The sequence below is a fragment of the Microcaecilia unicolor genome, chromosome 1, assembly GCF_901765095.1.
Source record: "Microcaecilia unicolor chromosome 1, aMicUni1.1, whole genome shotgun sequence".
Lineage (NCBI taxonomy): Eukaryota > Metazoa > Chordata > Amphibia > Gymnophiona > Siphonopidae > Microcaecilia > Microcaecilia unicolor.
In genome coordinates, this window is record NC_044031.1 from 772,461,023 (window position 1) to 772,480,252 (window position 19,230).

At 47.0% G+C, this 19,230-nt stretch overlaps 1 protein-coding gene across 1 annotated transcript in view; it reads left to right on the forward strand.

Moving 5' to 3' along the window:
- Positions 1-19,230, forward strand: part of ARNT2 (aryl hydrocarbon receptor nuclear translocator 2) — a 434,272-nt gene that overhangs the window by 169,985 nt on the left and 245,057 nt on the right. Inside the window, 1 exon segment of the mRNA XM_030189838.1 lies at positions 9,523-9,657. Within this exon segment, the coding sequence (XP_030045698.1) occupies positions 9,523-9,657 (135 nt within the window).

The following is a 19,230-nucleotide window of genomic DNA, read 5'->3' on the forward strand; positions in this document are numbered from 1 at the left end:
ACAAAAGCTTGCATGGTTGTGAGCACCTGTGGCAATGGGAGATGAACTGACATCCACACGATCCAAGTAAGAATTAGAAAAAGGACTCCTGGTCCCCAGCCACTTACATTAACTACAGCTGCTGGATGTTGTAATATCCCAAGAGTATAAGCACTGAGGATCCCAAAAATACAACATCCTGCTCTCCCTGCTTGCTCCACTCCATCTGCCTCAACCTGTTCCAGTCTACTCGATCCAGCGTGTTACAGCCTGCCTGCTCCAGCTACTCCCTTACTCCAGGCCCTCTCCTCCAGCCAGCTTACTCCAGTCTGCCTGATACAGCCTATTCCAGTCCATCTGCTTCAGCTTGTCCCAGCCTGCTCCAGTCTGTCTGCATCAGCTTGTCCTAGTCCGCCAGCTCCTGCTTCAAACCACTCCAGCCTGCCACTCAACCGGACTACTAGCCAATCATTGACTTACCATCAATCACCTGACTACTAGCCAATCATTGACTTACCACCAATCACCTGACTGTCTACCACCCACCCTGAAACCCGCCTGCCTCCCAGCCCATCCTCCTACCAGCTCTTCACTCTTCTGCCCGACTGCTTACCATCACCTGCCTGTCTCCCAGCCCACCTACCTTCCCTTGAACACCTCAGTCACTACCCATGGCCCCCATTCACATCCTATTCCTTGCCCTGTCCCTCCCTAATCTTTTCCCCCTCTCACCGCTGTCTTCCACACGATCTCACTACCCATCCCTGTCCTCTTCCGCCCTCCCCTACCTACCCCTGTCCCCCACCACCTCTCCATCCCTACTGTCTTCCTCCTCCTTCCTAGCTCTCAACCTTCAACACCTCCTTCCTGCCATGAACCCTTCCCCTTTCCTCCTAAGCGCATCCCGTCTTCGTCGCCTTCGTTGCCCTTCCTCACCCACCCTTCTCTGCACTCTCTTGCTCCTTCTCCTGCTATCCGCGGGTGACATCAATCCCAACCCAGGTCCCCCACACCTATCCTCGTCCTCATCTCATCCATGCAAACGATCCTGCGATATCTCCAATCTCATCCCTATTCCCCTCCTCCTCCCTCCCCTTCTCGTGTGCCCTGTGGAACGCCCACTCAATCTGCAACAAACTTCCCTTCACCCACAATCTCTTCATCTCCCATTCCCTTCATCTGCTCGCCCTAACTGAAACCTGGCTCACCCCGGACAACTCTGCCTCAATCGCAGCCCTATGCCACGGAGGTTATCTTTTCTCCCATTCGCCCCGCCCAGTCGGCCGCGGTGGCGGCGTTGGACTACTACTTTCGCCCGCCTGCAGCTTCCAACCTCTCCACCTACCTCAGTCTCACAGCTTCTCATCCTTTGAAGTTCACTCCATCCGTCTGTTCCACCCACTGCCACTCAGAGTTGCAGTCATTTACCGCCCCCCTGATAAATCCCTCCCATCCTTCCTTACCGACTTCGATGCCTGGCTCTCCGTCTTTCTTGAGCCCTCATCCCCATCCCTCATTCTCGGTGACTTCAACATCCACACTGATAACCCTTCCGATTCATATGTTGCCCAGTTCCTCACTCTTACCTCCTCCTTCAACCTCCAACTGAGCCCCACCACCCCTACTCACAAATCTGGCCACTGTCTTGATCTCGTCCTCTCTATATACTTGCTCACCCTCCACTTTCTGCGTTTCACCTCTTCCTCTCTCCGACCACCACCTTATCACATTCACACTTCAGCACCCTCCCCCTCACTCTCGCCCAACACTAACTACTACGTCCAGAAATCTCCAGGCTGTTGACCCCTCCACCTTATCCTCTACTATCTCTGATCTCCTCCCTTCCGTCTTGTCCTCCACATCCGTTGACAAAGCTGTCTCCACTTACAATGCCACTCTTTCCTCTGCTCTAGACACCCTTGCACCGTCCACCTCCCGGCCCACAAGACGTACCAATCCCCAGCCCTGGCTGACCCCTGGCACCCGATACCTTCGCTCCTGCGCCCGTTCGGCTGAACGCCTCTGGAGGAAATCTCGCACCCTTACTGACTTCATTCACTTCAAATTCATGCTATCCTCCTTCCAATCCTCCCTATTCCTCGCTAAGCAGGACTATTATATCCAATTGACTACTACTACTACTACTATTTAGCATTTCTATAGCGCTACAAGGCGTACGCAGCGCTGTACAAACATAGAAGAAAGACAGTCCCTGCTCAAAGAGCTTACAATCTAATAGACAAAAAATAAATAAAGTAAGCAAATCAAATCAATTAATGTGAACGGGAAGGAAGAGAGGAGGGTAGGTGGAGGCGAGTGGTTACAAGTGGTTACGAGTCAAAAGCAATGTTAAAGAGGTGGGTTTTCAGTCTAGATTTAAAGGTGGCCAAAGATGGGGCAAGACGTAGGGGCTCAGGAAGTTTATTCCAGGCGTAGGGTGCAGCGAGATAGAAGGCGCGAAGTCTGGAGTTGGCAGTAGTGGAGAAGGGAACAGATAAGAAGGATTTATCCATGGAGCGGAGTGCACGGGAAGGGGTGTAGGGAAGGACGAGTGTGGAGAGATACTGGGGAGCAGCAGAGTGAATACATTTATAGGTTAGTAGAAGAAGTTTGAACAGGATGCGAAAACGGATAGGGAGCCAGTGAAGGGTCTTGAGGAGAGGGGTAGTATGAGTAAAGCGACCCTGGCGGAAGATGAGACGGGCAGCAGAGTTTTGAACCGACTGGAGAGGGGAGAGGTGACTAAGTGGGAGGCCAGCAAGAAGCAGATTGCAGTAGTCTAAACGAGAGGTGACAAGGGTGTGGATGAGGGAATTGACCAATTCCCTTAGCTCTAACCCTCGTCGTCTATTCGCCACCCTCAACTCCCTCCTCAAAGTGCCCTCTGCTCCCACCCCCCCCCTTCACTCTCTCCTCAATCTCTGGCCCACTACTTCCGTGACAAGGTCCAGAAGATCAACCTCGAATTCACCACTACTCCCTCTCCTCCTCTTCAGCCTATATCTCACTCTCTCATCCAACCTACCCAGGCCTCCTTCTCCTCCTTTCCTGCTATCACCGAAGAGGAAATCGCCCATCTCCTCTCCTCCTCGAAAGCCACCACTTGTTCCTCTGACCCCATCCCCACTAACCTACTCAACACCATCACTCCTACCATCACCCCCACAATCTGTCATATACTTAACCTCTCTCTCTCCACTGCATCTGTCCCGGACACCTTCAAACATGCTGTGGTCACTCCACTCCTCAAAAAAACCATCACTTGACCCTACCTGTCCCTCCAACTACCGCCCCATTTCCCTCCTACCCTTCCTCTCCAAGATACTTGAACGCGCCGTTCACAGCCGCTGTATTGATTTTCTCTCCTCTCATGCCATCCTCGATCCGCTCCAATCCGGTTTTCGCCCCCTACACTCAACAGAAAAGGCACTATCTAAAGTCTGCAATGACCTATTCCTCGCCAAATCCAAAGGTCACTACTCCATCCTCATCCTCCTCGACCTCTCCGCCACTTTTGACACTGTCAATCACAACCTACTTCTTGACACACTGTCCTCCCTTGGGTTCCAGGGCTCTGTCCTCTCCTGGTTCTCCTCTTATCTCTCCCATTGTACCTTCAGAGTACACTCTCATGGTTCATCCTCCTCCCCTATCCCGCTCTCTGTTGGAGTTCCTCAGGGATCTGTCCTTGGGCCCCTTCTTTTTTCAATCTACACCTCTTCCTTAGGCTCCCTGATTTCTTCTCATGGTTTCCACTATCATCTTTATGCCGACGACACCCAGCTTTATCTCTCCACACCAGAAATCACTGCGGATACCCAGGCCAAAGTCTCGGCCTGCTTATCCGACATTGCTGCCTGGATGTCCAACCGCCACCTGAAACTGAATATGTCTAAGACTGAACTTATTGTCTTCCCACCCAAACCCACTTCCCTTCTCCCTTCATTCTCTATCTCAGTTGAGAACACCCTCATCGTCCCCGTCTCATCTGCCCGCAACCTCGGTGTCATCTTCGACTCCTCCCTCTCCTTCTCTGCGCACATCCAGCAGATAGCCAAGACCTGTCGCTTCTTCCTCTATAACATCAGCAAAATTCGCCCCTTCCTCTCCGAGCACACCACCCGAACTATCATCCACTCTCTCATTACCTCTCGCCTTGACTACTGCAACCTACTCCTGACCGGCCTCCCACGTAGCCATCTACTCCCCCTTCAGTCCATCCAGAACTCTGCCGTACGTCTTATCTTCCGCCTTAACCGATATACTCATATCACCCCTCTCCTCAAGTCACTTCACTGGCTCCCAATCAGATACCGCATACAGTTCAAGCTTCTCTTACTCACCTACAAATGCACTCGATCTGCGGCCCCTCCGTACCTCTCTACCCTCATCTCCCCTTACGTCCCTACCCGTAACCTCCGCTCTCAAGACAAATCCCTCCTTTCAGTACCCTTCTCCACCACCTCCAACTCCAGGCTCCGTCCCTTCTATCTCGCCTCACCCCATGCCTGGAACAAACTCCCTGAGCCCATACGCCGTGCCCCCTCCCTACCCGTCTTCAAATCAATGCTCAAAGCCCACCTCTTCAATGTCGCCTTCGGCTCCTAATCACTACACCTCTTCTCAGAAAACTTATCTACCCCAACTTGACATTTCGTCCTTTAGATTGTAAGCTCTTCCGAGCAGGGACCGTCCTTAACTGTTAATTTGTACAGCGCTGCGTAACCCTAGTAGCGCTCTAGAAATGTTAAGTAGTAGTAGTAGTAGTAGTAGTAATAAACATACAGTCTCAGTTACAAATATCAGCTAATCATAAAACCAGATCTGACACCGCCTGTGCTTCTGTAGATGGCATTCATGGAGGTTATATTCTTGATGTACATATAGTAGCTAGTGCCTGGAAAAAAAATCACCAGAGGTCTCAGATAAGGGCTCTTCTCGTAAGTACATAAGTATTGCCATATTGGGACAGACCAAAGGTCCATCAAGCCCAGCATCCTGTTTTCAACGGTGGCCAATCCAGGTCACAAATACCTGGCAAGATCTCAAAAACGTACAAAACATTTTATGCTACTTATCCCAGAAATAAGCAGTGGATTCTCCCCAAGTCCATTTTAATGGTGGTCTATGGACTTTTCCTTTAGGAAGCCGCCCAAACCTTTTTTAAACCCTGCTAAGCTAACCGCCTTTACCACATTCTCTGGCAACAAATTCCAGAGTTTAATTACAGATTGAGTGAAGAAACTTCTTCTCAAATTCGTTTTAAATTTACTACTTTGTAGCTTCACTGAGTGCCCCCTAGTCCTAGTATTTTTGGAAAGAGTAAAGAGACGATTCACATCTACCCTTTCCACTCCACTCATTATTTTATAGACCTCTATCATATCTCCCCTCAGCCGCCTTTTATCCAAGCTGAAGAGCCCTAGCCGCTTTAGCCTTTCCTCATAGAGAAGTCGTCCCATCCCCTTTATCATTTTTGTCGCCCCTTCTCTGCACCTTTTCTAATTCCACTATAACTTTTGAGATACAGTGACCAGAATTGAACACGATATTCGAGGTGCGGTCGCACCATGGAGCGATACAAAGGCATTATATCGGACTCATTTTTGTTTTTTGCATTCCTTTCCTAATAATGCCTAACATTCTATTTGCTTTCTTTGCTGCTGCAACACACTCAGCAGAAGGTTTCAATGTATCATCAACTACTACTACTTATCATTTCTAAAGCGCAACTAGACGTACGCAGCGCTGTACACTTGACACCTAGATCCCTTTCTTGGTCAGTGACTCTTCACGTGGAACCTTGCATTATGTAGCTATAATTCGGGTTCTGCTTTCCCACATACATCACTTTGCACTTGCTCACATTAAACATCATTTGCCATTTAGACGCCCAGTCTCCCAGTCTCGTAAGGTCCTCTGGTAATTTTTCACAATCTTGTTGTGATTTAACAACTTTGACTAACTTTGTTTCATCAACAAATTTAATTACCTCACTAGTTACTCCCATCTCTAGGTCATTTATAAATATGTTAAAAAGCAGTGGTCCCAGCACAGACCCCTAGGGAACCCCACTAACTACCCTTCTCCATTGAGAATACTGACCATTTAGCCCTACACTTTGTTTTCTATCTTTTAACCAGTTTTTAATCCACAACAGGACACTACTCCTATTCCATGACTCTCCAATTTCCTCTGGAGTCTTTCATGAGGTACTGTGTCAAACGCCTTTTGAAAATCCAGATACACAATATTAACCGGCTCACCTTTATCCACGTTTGTTCACTCCCTTCAAAGAAATGTAATAGATTTGTGAGGCACGATTTCCCTCACTAAATCCATGTTGGCTTTGTCTCATTAATCCATGCTTTTGAATCTGCTGTGTAATTTTGTTCTTTGTAATATTCTCTACTATTTTGCCTGACACTGATGTCAGGCTCACCGATCTATAATTTCCCAGATCTCCTTTTTTTAAATCTGTTTTACATTGGCCTCCCTCCAATCTTCCGGTACCATGCTCAATTTTAAAGATAAATTACATATTACTAACAATGGTTCCGCAAGTTCATTTTTCAATTCTATTAGTACTCTGGGATGAATACCATCCGGTCCAGGATATTTGCTACTCTTCAATTTGTCAAATTGCCCCATTACATCCTCCTGGTTTCTAGCGTTTCATTCAGTTTCTCCAACTCGTCAGCTTTGAATACCATTTCTGACACTGGTATCTCTCCCAAATCTTCCTTGGTGAAGACTGAAGCAAAGAATTCATTTAATTTCTCTGCTATGGCTTTGTCTTCCCTGATCGCCCCTTTTACCCCTCCGTCATCTAGCAGTCCAACCGATTCTTTTGCAGGCTTCCTGCTTTTAATATACCAAAAAGATTTTTACTATGTGTTTTTGCCTCCAACGTAATCTTTTTTTCGAAGTCCCTGTTAGCCTTCCTTTTCAGCACGTTGCATTTAACTTGACATTCCTTATGCTGTTTCTTATTATTTTCAGTCGGTTCCTTCTTCCATTTTCTGAAGGATTTTCTTTTACCTCTATTAGCTTCTTTCACTTCACTTTTTAACCATGCCGGCTGTCGTTTGGACTTCCTCCCTCCTTTTTTAATACACGGAATATATTTGGCCTGGGCTTCCAGGATGGTGTTTTTGAACAGCATCCACGCCTGATGTAAATTTTTGACCCTCGCAGCCACTCCTCTAAGTTTTCTTTTCACAGTTCTTCTCATTTTATCATAGCCTCCTTTTTTAAAGTTAAACGCTAACGTATTTGATTTCCTATGTATACTTACTTCAAAGTTAATATAAAATCCGTTGTGTAGCTGGATCCAGGCATTTAAGTTGGGTCCATAGGGTATGCCTTTTTGAACAGGTTGGTTTTTAGTGATTTCCGAAAGTTTAGGTGATCGTACGTTGTTTTCACGGCTTTTGGTAGTGCGTTCCATAATTGTGTGCTTATGTAGGAAAAGCTGGTTGCATAAGTTGATTTATATTTAAGTCCTTTGCAGCTCGGGTAGTGGAGATTTAAATAAGTTCTTGATGATCCAATTGTATTTCTGGTTGGTAGGTCTATGAGATCTGTCATGTATCCCGGGGCCTCGCCGTAGATAATTTTATGAACCATGGTGCAGATTATGAAGGTTATACGTACCTTGATTGGGAGCCAGTGCAGTTTTTCTCGGAGGGGTTTGGCACTTTCAAAACCCGTTTTTCGAAATATAAGCCTGGCTGCCGTGTTTTGAGTGGTCTGTAGTTTCTTTATGATTTGTTCTTTGCATCCTGCATAGATTCCATTGCAGTAGTCTACATGGTTTAATACCATTGATTGTATCAGGTTGCCAAATATTTCTCTCGGGAAGAATGGTTTCACGCGTTTGAGTTTCCACATTGAGTGGAACATTTTCTTTGTTGTAGTTTTCACTTGGCTTTCTAGTGTAAGGTTTCGGTTGATTGTAACGCCGAGGATTTTGAGGCTATCTGAGATAGGGAGGGTGTTTATATTTGCGGGTTTGTTCGCGTTGTGTTGTGTTGGGATGATAGGATGAGACATTTTTTTTTTTCGGTGTTGATGCAATATGACATCGTCTTTGTGGATGAAAGGATTAAGGCCTAGGTTGGATAGGGACTTGGCTATTGGGGTCATCATTAGGTTGAAGAGGGTCGGAGATAATGGTGATCCTTGGGGAACTCCACAGTTTGCTTTCCACGGTGAAGATATGATTGTATTTGATTTCACCATAAGTACATAAGTAATGCCACACTGGGAAAAGACCAAGGGTCCATCAAGCCCAGCATCCTGTCCACGACAGTGGCCAATCCAGGCCAAGGGCACCTGGCAAGCTTCCCAAACGTACAAACATTCTACACTTGTTATTTCTGGAATTGTGGATTTTTCCCAAGTCCATTTAGTAGTGGTTTATGGACTTGTCCTTTAGGAAACCGTCTAACCCCCTTTTAAACTCTGCCAAGCTAACCGCCTTCACCACGTTCTCTGGCAACAAATTCCAGAGTTTAATTACGCGTTGGGTGAAGAAACATTTTCTCTGATTTGTTTTAAATTTACTACACTGTAGTTTTATCGCATGCCCCCTAGTCCTAGTATTTTTGGAAAGTGTGAACAGATGCTTCACATTCACCTATTCCACTCCACTCATTATTTTATATACCTCTATCATGTCTCCCCTCAGCCGTCTTCTTCTCCAAGCTGAAAAGCCCTAGCCTCCTTAGTCTTTCTTCATAGGGAAGTCGTCCTATCCCCGCTATCATTTTAGTCGCCCTTCGCTGCACCTTTTCCAATTCCACTATATCTTTCTTGAGATGCGGCGACCAGAATTGAAGACAATACTCAAGGTGCAGTCGCACCATGGAGCGATATAACAGCATTACAACATCCTCACACCTGTTTTCCATACCTTTCCTAATAATACCCAACATTCTATTCGCTTTCCGAGCCGCAGCAGCACACTGAGCAGAAGGTTTCAGTGTATTATCGACGACGATACCTAGATCCCTTTCTTGGTCCGTAATTCCTAACGTGGAACCTTGCATGACGTAGCTATAATTCGGGTTCTTTTTTTCCCACATGCATCACCTTGCACTTGCTCACATTAAACGTCATCTGCCATTTAGCCGCCCAGTCTTCCAGTCTCGTAAGGTCCTTATGTAAGTTTTCACAATCCTGTCGCGAGTTAACGACTTTGAATAACTTTGTGTCATCAGCAAATTTAATTACCTCACTAGTTACTCCCTTCTCTAAATCATTTATAAATATATTTAAAAGCAGCGGTCCTAGCACAGACCCCTGAGGAACCCCACTAACTACCCTTCTCCATTGTGAATACTGCCTATTTAACCCCACATCCTGCAGCGGCTGGCAGCGTATTGAAATGCTGCCTCAGCCTGCACCAGGCCTTTTCTTCTGACCCGGTGCACCTTTCTGAAAATAGGTTCCATTCCCACTGCAGCTCCTTGTAAGTTACTGAGTATGGTCTCTGTATTGTTAAAATAACTTTATTTTCTATCATTTCTTGTTGCTTAGGTCACCAGCTCTCCTGTCAGTATGGACATGAATGGAATGGCTCTTCCTACTGAATTCCTGTCTCGTCATAACTCAGAGGGAATTATTACTTTCGTGGATCCTCGGTGCATCAGTGTCATTGGCTATCAACCACAAGTCAGTTCAGTCTGTTCCAAAATGAGACCTTTAACCAGCTTTCCAACTGAGGACTGATGCAGAAACTGCACTACCTTCATTTTCCTGTGCTAATCTTACTCCCAATGCAGGAGGACAGATTACTATACAAAATTCAGTGTTAAACTGCTCTGTTGGTTAGCCCAGCCGGTGGGTATGCAGACTGCAAGCAAATCGCTGCATAAAAAATTCTCCTGATATAAAAACTATGCTAAACTCTTAACACATTTTTAACTCCTTTTTTAGCACTGGATCTATATGCACATCTCAGGTTAGCATGAAGGTGCGGCGTAGGAGGTGAAGTGAAGCACTGAAGGGCCCTAGATCCTCTACATCACCTCCTTTGACCCATGAAAAGGTTCATTAGTGGCCCAGCTGGGCCCCCCAGACTCCCACTCCTCTGAACTTCTTCCCTAACCCCTCCCCCCCATGATGCCCACTCACTTCTGCCTTCACATGGCAGAAAGTGGCAGTGCTTGACGCAGTGCTCTGCGTCAGGAGACACCACGTGGGGTCTGTCTGCTAAATAAGGCAAGGATGGTAAATTGGCAGAACAGAAAATTTTAAAATAAATAATCACCATTTTTCAAGATTGCAACTGGGCTTAACTCCTGCCCCCTCAACTTAGAGGTGCATGGGATGAGGGAGGAACAGGGAGGGGTCCTTTGTGGAGAGTCCACTTGGGCCACCAGAGATGTTTGTGGGTTTGAAGGGTGGTGTCTGAGGGTGTAGGGAGCGGGAAGGGAGTTGGGAGTCCAGTCTTTGTTTTATCTCCCTCCTTTTCAGTCCATGAGCCAGTCCTCCATCATGCACTATCAGAAAGGGAGATACTTACTCACAATGCAGTAAATGGCTGCATGTTATCGCTGTGGTCTGTTTTTATGCAGTGGTAATTTGCATGCTATTTGCTTCCAGCAAAGGGTAGCAAAAATGTTGTGTTACAGCTACATTAGGAAGCCATGCTTTAAGCTTTAGTGCACAGCTGTAATGCAAGACCCCTCAATCTATTAATTATGTATCACTTGTGTAGGTAGTGACACACATGAGGGTTCTCATATAGCAGCATTAGACCAGTAGCTGCATATGTATCCACCAAAAATATATGCAGAGTATTGAACATTGTGAACAATGCACCTGTGCCCTTGTCAAATCACACAGTGCATACTGGATGGTGTGTATTGTTCATAAGCAGCCTTCCCAAAATTTGTGCTCACACCATACATGTGAAGGCTTGCTGCTTATAAACACGACAATAGAAGTGTGTTGATGCTTTTTAAGAGCTATTTTCAATGACTATAACGGATTCTAACATATAGAAATTATTGTATTATAGTCAGGATGCAATATGATATGCAAAATGATTTGAAAGCCCAGGAAAGGCTTCTGACCATTTAAGTCGTTGTCAAGGGCTAGATGGCAGTAGTCAGCAGCACTTAACCGAACCGTGCTGCTGAATATTACCTCTTAATGGCAAACCCCTGACTGATGAGGTTAGGAGTGGTCCAGGGGCAGAGTTTGGATGGAGAAGCCACCTAGCCAGTTAACGGCGATATTCGTTTGCTAACTAGCTAGCAACCCGCATAAAGTTAGGACAGAAAATAGGCTGTCCTGACTTCATGCATTGAAGGTAACCAGGCACCAGTCCAAATATTGGCCAGCTGCCCCCCTATCTCCCCTGGTCTCGAGCCTTCCTTCCATTCAATGGAATGGAAACAATGTCCCCTCCCGCCCACCTCCCTGAAGGTACAGGAAGGTATGCCCGGGCCCCCACCCCCGTTGTTTCCCCCTCCCCCTCAGGCCTATGTTGAAGAATCCCGGTGGTCCAGTGGTAAATAGGCAGGAATGATGCTCACTCCCTCCTTCCCACCTCCGAAGCCACAACAAAATGGGTACTGCGACCCTAGCGACAGCCTTAATGTATTTCCAGTATTGCAAGAAATTCAGGTTTTGCAAGTGGGCATTGCACCTGCCTATTTACCACTGGACCACCAGGGATTCTTCAAGGATGTGCTTTAATAAATGCATATTTTTTCTCCTCAAGCCCATCTTACTTTGCAAACCACTCTGCATAAGAGCTACTACCATGCTTTGTTTAACCTGTTTAAAATTAGCTGAGGACAAGTAGGATAGCAAGTCCACACAGCATGGGTGATGTCACCAAAGGGAGCCTGACATGGAAAGATGCCCAAGTTTCAATGAGTCTAGAAGCTGTTATTAAGCCTCACCATGCTTGTGTGCTAGTTCCTGCCTGTCACTGTGGCACAGATCACCTTAGTCTTCTTGCATTCAGCTTTGCATCCAGAGATCACTGCTGAGGATCTTTAAAGTGCACAGACTTAATAGCGTATATGCTGCGTTACAGGACCTGTTTAGCTGTATGCGTCATCAGGAGACCTTGCTACTGGAAACTCACAGTGTGTTTCAGAAAATGGCGGCCATTGTGCTTAGATGCCTAAGGCTCATGTCATCAAGCTTTACCCCCTTCTGAGGCTGTGCAGAGTTCCTCAAGGCTCTCGGATCTGGGATCTTCTGTTCAGACAGAGCAGAAAGCTCTCTGGAGCTCCGTGCTCTGCCCAATGTCCTAGATGGGGACCGTGGGGCTGCCTCCAGTTGCCTCCTCCCAGAGGACCATGGCAACACTTTGAAGAGATGCTGCAGTTCCAGGATCAGAGGTTACAATACCCGCTGCTGCATGGGGAACTCGGACCCTCTCCTCCAGAGACAACATGACCTTGAGCTCAAGACAAGCAGGGCTCCCCCCACATCATCAGCAAGCTCACCTCCGGGAGTTACACCAAAACCTGGAGTATTGTGTTCAGTGGCCCCACCTACAGTATTGTGTTTAGTTTTGGAGGCGACAATGATACGGGTCTTGTGCCAAAGAACATATGAGAAGAGACTGGAAGACCTCAGTAGGTATACCCTAGAGGAGAGGAGGAGGAGCAGGGGAGATATGATACAGACATTTAAATACTTGAAAGGTATTAATATAGTGTGGCAGAACTGTTTGTTTTAAGCTTTTAAAACTGCTTTAATTATTTCCTGAAGTGTATTTCTCTATTGTGGCCAGCAGGTGGTACATGTTTATGTTTTGAAGCTGCTGTAGAACCAAGGCTGTTTTTCTTTGTTTAAGCCTTTTGAAAAGGCAGTCTGCAATATACTTTATGTTTCAACAGTTTTATTGATGACAAATCAGCAAATACAACTTAACTATAACACAATAATACCATGACTATAACACAGTAATATCATGCTTGACATAAACACCCCATGTATCCGTCCTTACTGACAGTCAACAAACTTTTACATTTTACCCCTCCCCTGTCCACTGTTTATTGAAAACATTTTTAGAAAGTGTAACCAATATAATCACAACAAGATCTCATGTCACATTTTCATCAATTCCTCCCCTATCCTTCCCACCCCCCCCACCCCTCCCTCCCTTCCTTCGAACTTGCACTATCAAAGTGGTTATAAATGCAAAAGGATTCTCCTGCGTGCCACTGGGTGGAGTGTAGTCAAAAATCTGCGCCATGTGCTGTCAAACTGTGTCTTGGCCATTACAGAGGAGGCCCCGCGTACCCCGCAGTGTTCCAATTTCAACAAGTCTATCATGGTCGTTCTCCATACGCTCATAGAAGGTCTCTGGGTCTCTCTCCAACCCAACAGGATCACTTTTTTCCCCATCAATATTGCTGAAACTCATCAAAAAAGGATTAAGGAGGAAACTGTTATAACTCTCTTCCAAAGCTGTGACACTGTATCCACAACTTGTCCCCAAAACTCTTGTACAGGCGGGCAGTGTCAAAACATGTAGCCGAGTGTAGCCTGCTGTTGCAATATACTTTAAAGATGGTTGTTCTGAGCTCTGATTGGCCCAGGAGCTCATTTCATTTGGATTTTACTGGCTTTTCCCCTGGTTTTAGCCAGAGAGAAAACAGAGACTCGCTGAACAGTTATATGTCCTCATCTTCCCAGGTACGTTTTAGAAAGTAAACAAATGTTTACTGGAATAATTGATCCATATTTCAGTTACCTGTGATTGTTTGCTGATTGCACGTTTTTTTGTTCATTGTTCACTATTTTTAAGACAATAAACACTATTCAGTTTATTGTCTCTGCTTTCTGGACTGATAAAGAATCTTGGTGGTTTGTGTGTTGGGTCTGTGAATGCTTTGTGGGAACTGTGGAACCACTGGGAGTGTGGCCCCAGTAACCTAGAAATCACTGGAGATAATTTGACCTTCTGCCTGCCTGGCCGCTTCCAGCTCCATCTTGTTAGTCCTACAGGCCGCCCGCACTTAGGGGCTCAACCTCTGGTGAACAGTGGTCAGCGCAGGTGAAACCCGGGATTGTCCGGCTGCCAATCAGAACCTGGTCCGAGTACTGGGCTCAGCAGCGCTCTACTTGGTACAAGAACTCACAAGTCTGACAGTAAGCTGAAGCCATGAGTTCGCCGGACAAAACCGACCTGTCTGAGTTGGCCCAGGTTCTTCAGCAGCAACAGGCCCAGCTAAACCGTCTGTCCAGAGTTCTGCAGGATGTGTGTTCCCAGATGTCAAACCCTTCAATCCCAACGACAACCGAAGGAATGGATCCTCAGGAGCTTAGTCAAGATCGGGAGGCGGGGCTGGTGGTTGGGAGGCGGGGATAGTGCTGGACAGACTTGTACGGTCTGTGCCAGAGCCGGTGGTTGGGAGGCAGGGCTGGTGGTTGGGAGGTGAGGATATTGCTGGGCAGACTTACACGGTCTGTGCCAGAGCCGGTGGTTGGGAGGAGGGGCAGGTGGTTGGGAGGCAGGGATAGTGCTGGGCAGACTTATACGGTCTGTGCCTTGAAGAGCACAGGTACAAATCAAAGTAGGGTATACATAAAAAGCAGCAAATATGAGTTATGTTGTTGGGCAGTCTGGATGGACCGTGCAGGTCTTTTTCTGCCGTCATCTACTATGTTACTATGTAACCTCCTGCTGCGTTGTCTGCTTCCTGAGCCTCCCCGGTTCGACGGCACCCCTTCTGCTTGCCGAGGGTTCCTCAACCAATGTCTTCTGCTGTTTGAAATTCAACCAGCAGCCTTTTCTACAGATAGACTCAAGATAAACCTATATCATCTCTCTACTCTCCGATTCTGCCTTGGCTTTGGCTTCTCCTCTTTGGGAGCAACGGGACCCTTTACTCACTGATCTTGGAGAATTTCTTCGCCACTTCCAGTTAGTTTTCAATGTGCTGGGACGGCCCTCCTCTGCAGCTGGAGAACTTCTACGAATTCAACAAGGCAATTGTTCTGTTGGTGCTTATGCCATTCGCTTTCGAACCCTAGCTTCAGAGGAGTGGAGGAGTGGCCTAGTGGTTAGGGTGGTGGACTTTGGTCCTGGGGAACTGAGGAACTGAGTTCGATTCCCATTTCAGGCACAGGCAGCTCCTTGTGACTCTGGGCAAGTCAATTAACCCTCCATTGCCCCATGTAAGCCGCATTGAGCCTGCCATGAGTGAGAAATGGGGGGGGGGTACAAATGTAATAAAAAATGGAACCAAGAGGCCCTTACAGCCATTTTCTGGCAAGCACTCAGCGACCGGATTAAAGATGAACTGGCCGGCCAGGAACTTCCGAATGCTTTGGATGCTCTGATCACCCTCTGTGTGCGTATCGACGTAGATGTACGGTTTCAAGAAAGGTCACTGGAACGTTCTATTCAGCGCCTCTCTCAGAGACCATCTCCTTGGACGCCACGCCCTTCTTCTCCCAAAGGTGTGACAAGCTACTACTACTACTATTTAGCATTTCTATAGCGCTACAAGGCGTATGCAGCGCTGCACAAACAGAAGAAAGACAGTCCCTGCTCAAGGAGCTTACAATCTAATAGACAAAAAATAAAGTAAGCAAATCAAATCAATTAATGTGTACAGGAAGGAGGAGAGGAGGGTAGGTAGAGGCGAGTGGTTACAAGTGGTTACAAGTCAAAAGCAATGTTAAAGAGGTGGGCTTTCAGTCTAGATTTAAAGGTGGCCAAGGATGGGGCAAGACGTAGGGGCTCAGGAAGTTTATTCCAGGTGTAGGGTGCAGCGAGACAGAAGGCGCGAAGTCTGGAGTTGGCAGTAGTGGAGAAGGGAACAGTTAAGAAGGATTTATCCATGGAGCGGAGTGCAAGGGAAGGGGTGTAGGGAAGGGCGAGTGTGGAGAGATACTGGGGAGCAGCAATGTGAGTACATTTATAGGTTAGTAGAAGAAGTTTGAACAGGATGCGAAAACGGATAGGGAGCCAGTGAAGGGTCTTGAGGAGAGGGGTAGTATGAGTAAAGCGACCCTGGCGGAAGACGAGACGGGCAGCAGAGTTTTGAACCGATTGGAGAGGGGAGAGGTGACTAAGTGGGAGGCCAGCAAGAAGCAGATTGCAGTAGTCTAAACGAGAGGTGACAAGGGTGTGGATGAGGGTTTTGGTAGAGTGCTCAGAAAGAAAGGGGCGGATTTTATGGATGTTGTAAAGAAAGAAATGACAGGTCTTGGCGATCTGCTGGATATGAGCAGAGAAGGAGAGAGAAGAGTCAAAGATGACCCCAAGGTTTCGAGCTGAGGAGACAGGGAGAATGAGAGAGCCATCAACAGAACTAGAAAACGTGGGGAGCGGGGAGGTGGGTTTGGGAGGAAAAATGAGAAGCTCGATTTTGGTCATGTTTAATTTCAGGTGGCGTTGAGACATCCAGACAGCAGTGTCAGACAAGCACTCTGAAACTTTGGTTTGGATGCAAGGTGAGATATCAGGGGTAGAAAGGTAGATTTGGGAGTCATCAGCATAGAGATGGTAGGAAAAGCCATGGGATGAGATTAATGAACCAAGGGAAGAAGTGTAGATAGAAAAGAGGAGGAGACCAAGAACAGAACCCTGAGGTACGCCGACTGGCAGAGGGATAGAAGTAGAAGAGGATCCCCCAGAGTGAACACTGAAGGTGCAGAGGGAGAGGTAGGAAGAGAACCAGGAGAGGACAGAGCCCTGGAATCCAAGTGAGGACAGGGTATCGAGGAGTATGCTGTGATCGACAGTGTCAAAAGCAGCGGAAAGATCAAGAAGAATGAGGATGGAATATTGACCTCTGGATTTAGCCAGTAATAGGTCATTGGAGACTTTAGTAAGCGCAGTTTCGGTTGAGTGGAGAGGGTGAAAACCAGATTGTAGTGGGTCAAGAATAGCATGTGAAGAGAGAAAATCAAGGCAGTGGTGGTGAACAGCACGCTCAAGTAATTTGGAGAGAAAAGGGAGGAGGGAGATGGGTCAATAATTAGAGGGACAAGTAGGGTCGAGTGAAGGCTTCTTAAGGAGAGGTGTGACCACAGCATGTTTAAAGGCAGTAGGGACAGTTGCAGTGGAAATTGAGAGGTTGAGAATGTGACAGATAAAAGGAATAAGAGCAGGTGACATGGCATTAAGAATGTGGGTGGGAATGGGATCAGAGGAACAGGTGGTACATTTTGAGGAAGAAAGGAGAAGTGTAGTTTCCTCTATAGTAACTTCAGGAAAGGAGGAAAAGGAATGAGGGGAAGGAGAGAGAGAGGAACGGACTAGTGGAGGGAGAAGTGGCGAGGTAGAGAATTCAAGGTTTATCTTTTGAACCTTGTCGTGAAAGAATTCAGCAAGGGTCTGAGGAGATAATGAAGGGGGAGTTGGGGGAGGGGGCACCTTGAGGAGAGAGTTCAATGTGGTGAAGAGAAGTCGAGAGTTAGAGCCAAGAGAGTTGGTCAGTTGGATATAATAATCCTGTTTGGCGCGTAAAAGAGCAGATTGGAAGGAGGTCAGCATGAACTTAAAGTGTAAGAAATCAGCAAGGGCCCGAGATTTCCGCCAGAGGCATTCGACGGAGCGGGTACAGGAACGTAGGTAGCGGATATTAGAAGTCAGCCAAGGATGGGGTTTTGTACACCTTATAGGGCGGGTCATCAAAGGTGCAAGAGTGTCTAAGGCAGAGGATAGAGTATTGTTGTAAGAAGAAACAGCCTCGTTGACAGACGTGGATGCTGCCACAGTAGAGAGGAGGTTTGAAACATGGGAGGATAGAGTTGAAGGGTCAATATCGTGAAGATTCCTAGATAAATTAGATAAGATAGGACGGGACTGGAAGGGAGGAGATTTAAGTGTGAAAGTTATAAGATGGTGAGCAGAGAGGGGAAGATCAGAGGCAAGGAAACTAGAGGGTGAGCAGTTGGAGGAGAAGATGAGATCAAGACAGTGACCATTTTGATGAGTGGGGGAGGTGGAGCATAGTTGGAGATTAAAGGAGGATGTTAAAGCGAGTAACTTGGAAATATAAGAGTTGGAAGGATCATTAGCAGGAATATTAAAGTCACCAAGGATGAGAGAGGGGGAGGAAGGATCATGGAAGAAGGCAAGCCAGGCATCAAAGTCACTGAGAAAGGATGAAAGGGACTTATCAGGGGGACAATAAATGACCGCTATTCGAAGAGGCAGAGGAGAGAAAAGGCGGATAGAGTGGACTTCAAAGGAGGAAAAACAGTGAGATTGAGGTGGAAGAAGGGGTTGAAATCTAGAGGAGGGAAAGAGAAGTAGTCCAACACCGCCCCCGCGACCAGCAGGGCGAGGAGTATGTGGAAAAAGATAACCGCCATGGCAGAGGGCTGTGACTGAAGCAGGGTCATCAGGGCAGAGCCAGGCTTTTGTTATGGCGAGCAGATGGAGGTAACGCGAGATAAAGAGGTCCTGGATATAGGGGAGTCCCTGAGGAGCCAATGGTTATCGGATGGCATCGCCTCTCTGAGAAGGAGAGGGCTCACCGTCGGGACAATCAACTTTGCTTCTACTGTGGGCAGGCCGGCCACTTTCTAAGACATTGCCCGAATAAACCGGGAAATGCCATGACCCAGGGTCACTGAAGGGGGTGGCCCTGGGTCATTTTTCACCTCTTCCAGATAATTTTATCTCCGTCCCTATTTCCCTGCGCTGGAAGGAACTCTGTATTAACACTATGGCTTTGATTGATTCTGGGGCCGGAGGAAATTTTATTGATGCCAGTCTCCTATTCCAGCTAGGAACTCCCTTGACTACCTGTAAACCAATGTAACAAGTGACCTCCATTCAGGGACTAACTCTACCCTACTCTATTACCTATGTCACTCTGCCGTTGCAGATGCATGTCGGGATTTTACATAAGGAAGAAATTCAGCTTCTGGTTCTTCCCCGGGCCATCCATCCTGTTATTTTGGGCCTGCCCTGGTTACGACAACACTCACCTAATATCAGCTGGACCACTAATGATATCGGCAGTTGGCGTTCCCAATGTTTTTCTACCTGTCTCATGCAAGTGGTTCCTTCTCCAAGGACTATTACTGCCTCCACAGGGCTCTTGCTCCCATGTGATGCTTCCCTTCCTGTGGAATATTGTGATTTCCAAGATGTCTTCAATGCTCAGGAGGCTGATTCCCTTCCTCCGCATCATCCTTTTGACTGCCCCATTGAATTGCTTCCCGGCAAGACTCCACCTCGGGGCCGGCTATATACCCTCTCCCAGGAGGAATCTACTTCCATGCGGGAGTACATTCAAGAAAACG